General features: G+C 38.9%; 1 protein-coding gene across 1 annotated transcript; it reads left to right on the forward strand.

Moving 5' to 3' along the window:
* Positions 1–7,194: 7,194 nt before the first annotated feature.
* LOC308391841 (proteinase-activated receptor 1-like) lies at positions 7,195–9,715 on the forward strand (the record flags this gene model as incomplete). Its single annotated transcript, XM_080874595.1, has 2 exons — positions 7,195–7,313; positions 8,481–9,715. The coding sequence occupies exons 1-2, from the start codon at positions 7,235–7,237 to the stop codon at positions 9,713–9,715; spliced, it is 1,314 nt and encodes a 437-aa protein (XP_080730721.1). The 5' UTR covers positions 7,195–7,234.
* Between the last annotated feature and the right edge of the window lie 1,027 nt (positions 9,716–10,742).

A 10,742-nucleotide genomic window follows, 5' to 3' on the forward strand; every position in this document is an offset into this window, starting at 1 on the left:
GTGGGTTATGTGTCACTGCATTTCTCTGTGTGTGTGTCCATATTTGTAAACATTGTTAGGCATGTCATTTTTGCCATTCCGTGCTCCATGTCTGTGTGTTTGTGTGAGCGTCTGTGTGCATGTGTGCGTGCATATGTGTCCATATTTGTAATTTTGTGTATCTGCTGGCTGTTCCTTCTTGCTTTTCTAATGTTTCTGCCAATTTTTCACAGTTGAAAAACAAGTAGTTTTGAGAAAACTTCAGCTTTTTTCAGCTGGCCAGTTTTCTTTTCCAATATTTCTGCTTAAGTTACTTTTCCACTAAATTATACTATTTCTGCTACTATGTTACATTTCAAATTCAAATTCAAATTCAAATTTTTATTTGTCACGTACACAGTCATACACAGTACGATATGTAGTGAAATGCTTGGACAACTGCTCGTGACCTAAAGAAAACAAAAAAGGAAAAGGCTATGAATAAGATAGGAAATAAATATGAAAAATTAAAAAGGGTAAATTTAACTAGGAAGGAATAAAATATAAATTAAGGTTAAAAATGAAATAACTGTACAACACAAATTAGAATGAAGGGTAAATTTAACTGGGAAGAATAAGATAAAATATATAAATTAAAGTTGAAAATAAAATAACTGTTTTCAACTTTAATTTATATATTTTATCTTATTCTTCATTTCTGCAAAGTTATACTATTATACTGTTACACCATGTCCTCCAAGCTGTTATGTTTGTGCTAAATATTAACATTTCTTCTGAATTACAATTCTTCTGCTGTGTTGTACCATTTCTGCCAAGTTATTATATTTTTACTAAGTTTCTATGCTTGAGCAAAACGATTACAAGTTCACCTACTTTTCAAACACTGACTTAAGCTTCTTCAGCTATTTTCAGCTGTTTTCAGCAGACAGCTTCAGCTTTACAGCATTTACAGAGCATTTTCGCAGGAAATGCAAATTTTTCTAGCACTTAGAGTCCCCCGAGAGCAGCCATTTGGCTTTTCTACCTTTAAAACCCGCCTTCCAGCCAAATGGCTGGTAGGTGTTTAGCTAGGCTTTAGCTTCAGCCAAGTGGAAGCTAAATTGTCTAGTCATTCATATGTAAATTAGGTTGTTACCTGAGAATTCTGGAGGGGAGTGGGGGTGTGTGAATGAGGGGGTGGGGGAGCTGCTAAAAGCTGTGAACTTCCTTTTTGTGTTCGTCTTGATGTATTCTCAATCATCCAGGGAAATAAATCTCCAAAAGTCACCAACTTGGAGTGGTTAGTTTCCTGAGCCACAAGGAAACTTGGAGTGTTTCAGTTTGCCATCTTAGGGAGAAATCAACACACATGGGTGTATGTCCTTTGTTGCTGAGATTTATTGATAAAAAACAGTACAAAAAACCAACCATTTGTACACATATTTACAAATAATAATAAAAAGTGAGTGAGTACATTTCAACATTTTCAGCAATCACTCACAATCCTGGCACTGCCATGGTATCTGTAGTCTGCATTTACCACATGTGTATCTGTAGCAGTGAACACATCGCACAGTGGCATGATTGTTCTTGCATTTGTGTTTGACCTGACACATGGCTCTTTTTCCAGGGCTAGGTGTGGAGGGTTGTGTCCAAAGCAACTGTTCTTTTCTTGCCTTCTTCCCAGCTTCCCAACACTACCAAAAGGAAGCCAAACACTGTCACCCTTTACAACAAAACAAAGTGTGGCATGGATGTGATGGACCAGATGGTTCGGGAGTACACTGTCTGCAGAGGAACACGGCGCTGGCCAGTTGCCGTATTTTACAACATGATTGACATGGCAGCACTGAATGCACATGTGCTGTATCAAGCATGCACCGGGACGAAGGAAAGACGGGTGGACTTCCCGGTGGAGCTTGCAAGAGAGTTGGCTCACTCTCATGTAGCTGGGAAGAAGGCAAGAAAAGAACAGTTGCTTTGGACACTGAAGGCTGGGCACTGCTGCTCTCGGGGGACTCTAAGTGCTAGTTCTAATTATGATCAGCAGTGCCTCCCTCCTCTTTTGCCCTTCCTTCTTTCCCTCCATGTGTATATATAGTGTGTGTTTGTCTATGCTGGTTGTCGGTCCATCTGTGTTTCATGGTGTTCTCTGCATCTCTCTGCTTCCCGCCCCGTGTTTCACCCTGAATGTTATGGTTCCAGGTTCGTTTATTATTTTCCCAGTTTAGGTTATGTCTTAGTTCTGGCCTCGCCATCCTCGCTTTTGTTCGTTATCATTCACTGTTAATAAAGCTCACTTGCATCACAGCCTTTGCCTGCATCTTGGGTCCTTTTTTCACAACACCACACAGCTTGCCCCACAAACCGTGACATACAGTAAGAACTATAAATAGTTTAAAACGCACATTCAGGCTTGTGAGATTCATGCAGACACTCAGAAACTGAGCCATGGCTCTGTGCTACTTGCAGAAATTTCTGCATCTCAGCCATTCAAAGACACATTGTATATACCGGTAGTTTATTTTATGCAATATTCAATACAGGACTGCAAATGTAGTCTTGTTCAAGGAAGCAATTTTTTTATTCAGTGTTTTCAAAAGAGCCGTATTTTTATGCATTTATTAGTAATAGATACAGATATTAGGTTTAACGCCTGGACAAGTTTGAAACCTTTTGCCCCCCACAATGGAAAATGGCTGAAAATAGAAACAGGTATCACTTTAGAAAGCTCCTAATTTTTTTTAAATTTGGCACTCAGCTTTTCTGTCTCCAATATCATTGAAATTCAGCCAGGTGCTACTCTTTTATTTCACTTTTTCCTGAAACACTTGTATTTAAATCAAGGGTGTTCCCCACCTCTCTGGGTACCTGCCCTATACCACTACACTCTGAAAGGTCTCCCACCTTCCTTCTTTCACACAATGTGATTGACGTATGGTGTGCCCATAAAAATAAAGTCCCACCCAATGACTGGATTCTCAGCAGAGCTGAAGATATGTCTCCCACATACTAACAGGCCATTAAGAATTGATATATGAAATTATCTCACGAGCAGGACAACAGACGTTGTTGTCTGCACCCAGTACCAAACTGGCCTGGGTGTGATTGAATGTGGTTAGCAAAGCCATTTAGCCATTATTTCACCACTACACCATTGTTTGTTTATAGTTTTCAGGAAAATTTAGTCTGTAATATAAGACTTACCCATATATGTCAACAAACATGGACACAAAGTAATTCTCGGCAAATTGCCTTAATTGCCTTGCTAATGGTTCAGATGCTCAGGAGACTTCTTTTCTAGGCTTCTAGTTTCCTGTTTTCCATTAGGGATGGGTATCATTTAGGTTTTATCTGATACCAGTACCAAACCGGTACTTTTGAAACGGTGCCGGTGCTCAAACGGTGCTCGAACCAGTGCTTAAAGAATGGAGAACACAAAATTGGTCCAAAAACCTCTCATGTTCAGCTGTTTTTTTATAAAAAGATAACAATGTTAGCCTTTTCTGCAGCTATAGGGGATTTATGACATCACTCTTGGCTGGAAGCAGTGCTTAATCAATGGAAAAAACAAACTTTGTCCAAAAACCTCTCATGTTTAGTTGTTTTCCACTTTTTCTTTGGTCATTTTAGCCTTTTTGGCCAGGGTGAAGGGAGTATCTGCCATCAAACAAGAAGACAGCCGCATGTAACTACGACGGTGTTTGCTAGTTCACCTTATATGCATTAATGTAATAACGTGGTTAGCCTACTCAACGTGAATTACACACGAACAACATTAAGCTACTCACGCAGAGAAGAACGGCTGCTGCTGCATCATCATCCGTCATCATTTCTGCTACACTGGCAGGGCTGGGGGCCAGGACTCTCCTCTACGGGTTTTGGGGGGATGTTGCTCCGGGTCAGATAACAGGCAACCCACGCGCAGTAGATGTGCTCGGTGTGAGGTCTCGCAGCAAGTTATCAAATATGGTGCATTTCTCGGCTTTTAACAAAATGCTATACGTCGCCAGGTGTTTCATTGGATTCGAGGTGTTACCTCCTTTGCACAGTATCACCTTAAAGCACTTGTTGCAGGCTGCTGAGTTTGCATCTTTTGCTGTGAAGTACAGCCAGACTTTGACCCCTTCGCTTTGGGCATTTTTAATCTGTAGCTCTGCTCTAAAAGAACGTACGTACCTGGGCCCGCCTACTATGCTCGCAAAGGTAAAATGATTGGCTAGAATACAAAGTGTATGACATCTCAGAAAAAAAAAAGCACCGAAATAAAGCACCGAAATGTGCGCTGCTTTTCGGTCTGGTTACTACCGTTTATGTCAGAACCATAATGGCACCGGATACCAGTACCCATCCCTATTTTCCATTAGTGCTTAACCAGTTCTCCATCACGTAGATCAACACTTTGAGTTTCGTCTTGATGCATGCTCAATCATCCAGGTAAGTAAATCTCCGAAAGTTGCTTTGGTTCATCTGGATGTAGCGTTTTCAGAAAACAAAAGTTGAACAAAACCAACTTTGAGTTTCATTCCAGTCTTGTTGTCAATGCCGGTTGTCAGGCAGAGTGGACTAAAAGGGCAGATACAACACACAAGTACTCGAAGTGTGACGTTAATTAATTTACGAGAGAACACAGACACTAATGAGATGGGAGTGAGTGAGGGGGCTATATACAACAGTGTGGCAATACTATTTATAGATGTAGAAACTAAACTAAAACTAAAACTAAACGAAAGTCGCGGTGCTTTCGATTGTACTCAGAACTCTGAAATTCTGCCTTCTGAATAGGAAAATGTAGGTAACACCAGACTGCAGATGAGCTGCATACAGGGCTGGACTGGGACAAAAAATTGGCACGGGCATTTTGACTAGAGACCGGCCCACCATTATAGGAAAAATCATAAAGTCTCACAACAAACGCTGTTGTGACAGTGATGTTCACTGTCTTGATGGTATATATGCATCAATCTATCAATCGTTTGTTGTAAGATTCAGATAATTATTTTTTAAAAGCTAGACATTTTAAATGAGAATAAGAAAGAAAAGTATTTCTTTGTGCCCCCCTCTCCCTATTAATGCCCTACCTGGCCCCCCTGGAAAAACTTTGCTATATCCGCACCTGCACAGTTACCAGCTGTCAGCTACCTAAAAAAGGATCCTGGTGTTATTTGTCTCTCAGAAACAGTTCATAACTTCCCTTCAACTCATTCATGTCACCTAAAGATAAAGCTGTTTCTCCATCACCTGTTCAGCTCTGATGATCCAGTAAGGACATCTCCTGGTTTCATCTTCATGTTTCCCTCTCACCAGATAACCAAACGATATCATGACCAGCAGCTTTTTTGCAGCTGTGGCTCCAGCAAACATCAGCTGATACTAGAAATTAATATTAAATACATTCTAACAACAGCTGATCAAGCTTAAACGTGCTGCTGTTGTTTAACGCGACATCGGCCGGTTTCCTCTTTCTGGCGCAAAGTGGGCGATAAACAAACAAGAGAGCCGATCAGCTGATCATTGATCAGTTTCATGATTGAAGTAGAAACAGGAGAGGGAGGGGGGAGAATGAAAGAAGAAGAGGCAGCTGTGCAGCAAAGACAGAATAACTCCAGCTTTGTGCCTTTTTCATTGTAGCTGAATTACGGGACAAACTGTTCCTTTTCACCTCAATAAGAAACGTGTAATATTTTCTCTGAATACCAGACGGGACGGTTGGCAACTCTAATAACTTATGAACAAAATAAAGTTTAACATCGTTAACATCATAGCACCCACCCAGCTGTATAGAAACTCCGTCATGCTAGCTAGTACGCAGTACGGAAAAAGTCAGAATAACGGAAATAAACTCCACCTAAACTTGGTTCATATCTGACCCAGAGAGACTGCAGGTCATAACTTCTTACCTGAAGTTCAGTTCACACTTGGACCGGCGGCCGCCTCGGGTCTCTTTTCCTTCTGCGACCCCTTTCCCTCCTCCACCTGCTGGCCTCCACCACTTACTAATGTTATTGAATCTGTGGAAGCTCCGCGATAGCCACCACACGAAGTAACGAGTAACGACCCTATCTAAATCCCAGTAACGACTAACGCGTTCCTGATTTTGGAATAATAACTAGTTACCGTGCTCGTTACCACAATAATAACGTAGTTACTGTAACGCGTTACTTAATAACGCGTTAGTCCCAACACTGATTAGCACAGGTTACATGAACTTGAGTGGCAGGGACATGATTGTGCGACATGGTTCCAGGAAGTAATTCTTGGGACTGACAGGATTAGGTGAATTATGAGCCAGAGGTCAGAATTTCTGTTACCTCGGACTGCAGAAACCCAAGAAAAAGGAGGAAGAGGAGGAACCATCATGTAAGGACAAGCCCCTTCGTGGTATATACCACTGGCAGATTGAGGAAGTGGTTGACATTCATTTTACATGTATATAATTAACTCACAGTTGCCTGCTAGAGAAACCTTTACTCTGTTCTTGGTCACAAAGACAATTAAAAAAAATATATACATTCACCAAGTGGAAACTCAAGATGACTGTAAAATAATCACAAAACTGCTAAATTAAGCATTTAAAGGAAGCCATTACCACTACCAAAAGACAAAATTTGTTTGCGTCACAATGAAATACTAAATGAAGAATTGGAAAAAGCACTGTAATTAAAGAATTGTTTGGTACAACAACCCCTTGCTCATTGACCTCTCTCATTTGTCCCATATTAGAGAGACATTACAGTTGTCCTAACTATAGCAAGGCTAAGTGCATTTAAATTGGCCTATCAAGAAGATGGTATGACTTCATACTGTAAGCATAATAAATATTTAAATAAACATTTCCATTTCCCCAACCTCTTACTGTGATATGATATTAATTTTGTGTTTTTGCAGTTTGTGTGTGTGTGTCTTTCCAATGAAGGCCTCACTCTTATGAGTAAATTGTGATTCATGAGTGCATTATAATTTATCAGTAAATGATAATTTATGAGTAAATTACGGGTCATGGCAAATGGCCGCCCCTCCCTGAGCCTGGTTCAGCTAGAGGTTTCTTGCTGTTAAAAGGGAGGGACGTGAAGAGGGAAGTCTCACTGAGAATATCAAGGATGTAGAGATTGTGAAATGAGAAAAGGCAGACAGTGTCTCTAAGTGCAGTTTGCTCTGACTGGTGGAGGAGCGCGTTTGGAATAGACTGGTTGGACTTTGGGCAGAGCTCATTTACTTGAACATCCAGCAGTAGGAACGTGAACGAAGATTAATTGAATTTAATACCATTATCCTAATGGCCACGGTTTTAGTGCCTCGGAAACATCTTCTGTGGGTTCTGTTGTGTGCATGTGCCTTTCCTGCAGGCAACAATGGTAAGAAAGCTTTGAGTTATTTAATGTTAAATTAACACAGGCACTTTTAGTAAACAATTGATGGATATGTTAGAGATGAAATCAGACTATTTTATAATTTTGTCAATCTACATAATATTATAGTTTTTTCTAAAACAAATTTAATTTTGACAGTTATCAAGCAGAAATAATAGTTTCATGGTTGAAGTTTTATTGTCATATACAGATAAACAGTGTAGCCACATTTACTCATAATTAAATTCATTGGCTCGTGTTCCTCAGCTTTACATGAGCCTATAGAAAGTGTGCAGTTATATTTAAGAAGAAAATAACAAGAAAATAACAATAATAATAAAGAAAAAACAAACAAACATTCCTGGTAAGTGAGTTTTCTGTTTCTAGTTGTGATGGACTTACTTTTTACTGCATGTGTTAACCACTGAAAAAATAACACAAACAATTTGTTTTTATCTGCCAGTCTCTCATTTTGTTCTCCCAATTCTCTCTATTTTCATTAATTGTTAAATATGCAACATTAAAATCTTGTTCAACAAGTTCAAAACAGAATATTTGGCATGTTTCTTTTTTACTGATTCAGAGCTTCAACTAATCTATTTGTCATGTAACCTGTGAAAAAAATTATAAAGATCAACTATCATAGTTTTTATAAACAATTTTCTAAATCAAGACTATTGAATAATATAAAAAGAGGCAAAAAGAAGTATTTACACACTAACCATGTGTATCTTTCCTGCAAGCAATAATTATAAGAAAGCTTTAACTCATCATATGTTAAACTTAGAGCGCACTTAACAACCTGTTTATAAGTTGTAGAATGAAAGTCGTTCATTTGTGACCAGTTGTTAAATTTGCAATGTTTAAACTTTTCCTGTCATGATGCCAGGTCTCTCTTGGAAATTCGATTTTTACCTGGAAAAATAAATAATAATACAAAAATAAAATAATAATAAATATTCAGATATTTACACCTGAAATCAGCCAGTAAATTATCTGTATTTCATTTCACTTCTTAAATCACTAGTTTCATAATAACATTCTTACCTTCTGTTAACAGAGCTTTTATCCAATAATCTCAATGATGTAGCTTTAATTTCCATATTAAAGCTACATAGTTGACATATGTTAAAGTGACACATTTTTTTCTTTAAATCTCTCTCTTCGTTTTAGGCACTTCAAACAATACTAGAGGACCGGACGGAGCATCTGGAGCAGGTTTAACATATCAGACATATGAGACCATAGTTAATAAATCCAATGAAACATTTTTAAAAGATGGACTTTCAGAAGAGGCACTGAAGTTTCTAACTGGCCCTGTGTCCACCATCCTTTTACCTTCCTTCTACACACTGGTCTGCTCCATCAGTGTGCCAATTAACATCTGTGCTCTGCTGGCTTTTGCTCGGGGGATCCGTCCTAAGAAGCCAGCTGCAATCTATATGCTGAACCTGGCCTTAGCCGATCTTCTCTTTGCACTGATGCTCCCCTTCAAGATCTCCTACCACTTTGAAGGCAATGACTGGAAATTTGGCCCGTCCATGTGCCGCGTGGTCACTGCTGCCTTTTACTGGAACATGTATTGTTCTGTTCTTCTCATAGCTTGCATCAGTGTGGACCGTCTGCTTGCTGTTGTTTATCCCATTGACTCTCTGGCTTGGAGGAGGCCAAGGAACACAGTCATAGCCTGCATAACCATGTGGGTGTTATCTTTCGCTGGCTCTGTGCCTCTTGTTTCTTCTGACCAGACTTTTCACATCAGTGAGTTGAACATCACCACCTGCCATGATGTCCACTCCACAGATAAGATCACCTGGTTAAAGACATACTTCCTCACCATCTGCTGCATTTTTTTCTTCCTGCCTCTGCTCATCACAGTGGTGTCCTACGCTCAGATAATCTGGTCATTGAGCAGAGTCCAACATGATGTTCCAGGAACATCACAGAGGAGAAGAAGAGCAATGGTGATGACATTGACTGTGCTGGTGATATTTCTACTGTGTTTCATGCCTACAAACTGTCTGCTGCTTGCACACTACCTGCAATTAAAAGAAGAACCCAAGAAGAGCCAGGAGGCACCCGATGGCTCTTACACACTCTATCTGGTGTTTCTGTGTTTGGGAAGTCTGAACTGCCTCCTGGATCCCCTGCTTTACTACTTTGGATCCTCGCAGTGCCAGAAACAACTATCCAATATGCTGAAGTGTAACAAGGTGTCAAAGAGCAGAGATATCACTCATTCAACAACTGATTCCTGGAGATTAAGCGCAAGAACAATGCTGAAACCCAGAAACCTGCAAAATACCAAACACTCTGAATTAAACACATCAGTGGACTCTTTCCATCTTCAACAACCGAAACAAGAAACTACTAGTCTGACTAACTCTCACACTGTGCTGACATTTTAATTAACTCTTATGTATAATTTTAAAGTTTATTTAAAGTTAAAGTTCATTGTAAAATTATTTTTTCTATTCTTTAATGATTTTCTTTCTGAATGCATGTTTGTTGATTAAACTGTTATTGAGCTTGAAGTACTGAGATGGAGTGAAATATCTGCCCAAATAGTTTGTTTTATGCTTCCCCCTGCTGGTGCAAACTTTACATTAATTATTGTATATTTAATTCAAGCTTCTTTATTTGATGAATTGATTTATTTGGAATAACACAATGTATTAATATGAGCATCAAAATAATGCTAACAGATATGTCAATATGTAAAAGTATAGTATCATAAGTGAGGTTGCCTATTTGTGTAAGCTCTTAATCTTACGTCTGTGCTGGGCTGCAAGTAATGAGTATTTATAATGGATATTTAGTGTTTTCTGTGAGAAAGAGCAGCAAATAGAGTTATCTTCTCTTGCAATTCCTTAGCTGTTTTTGTTTGTACAACCATCAAACCACACCCTTATACTGAAACCTAGACGTTGGGATACCATCAAATGATATATGACATTTCTAGACACCCAAAAAGTCTTAAAAAATAAATAACTAACATTTATCCTTCTTACATTTGCATGAAAACCTCAAAAGCTTTGACGAGTTACAGCATAGTTATTCAAGCTCAACAGCTACTGGCAGTATGGGGCATAACAATCACAGCAAATATGTAATAAAAGCCTTGATGTAGATAAAAAAGGAAAATATCAGTTAAAGTGTGTCATATCTAAATGGCTTGCTTGGTGTTTTCCTATTAAATGCATGGTTGTATTGAAACCTGTGAGTTATTCTCTTGCAAGAAAATAAACAGATGTTCCCTTTTGACTCGTTCTGACTCCATGTTTTCTCTAGTATACAGGCATCTTTATTCTGGCTCTTTATCCCATCGGAACTGCCACTTCTTTTTCATTTTTGATGTGAGGATTTTACTTCCACATTACTACCATGAAAACATGAAAAACTATTGTTATACATGAATTTAAAGCAAAAATCATG

This window comes from Rhamphochromis sp. 'chilingali' (assembly GCF_963969265.1).
Source record: "Rhamphochromis sp. 'chilingali' genome assembly, chromosome: 2".
Taxonomy (NCBI): domain Eukaryota; kingdom Metazoa; phylum Chordata; class Actinopteri; order Cichliformes; family Cichlidae; genus Rhamphochromis; species Rhamphochromis sp. 'chilingali'.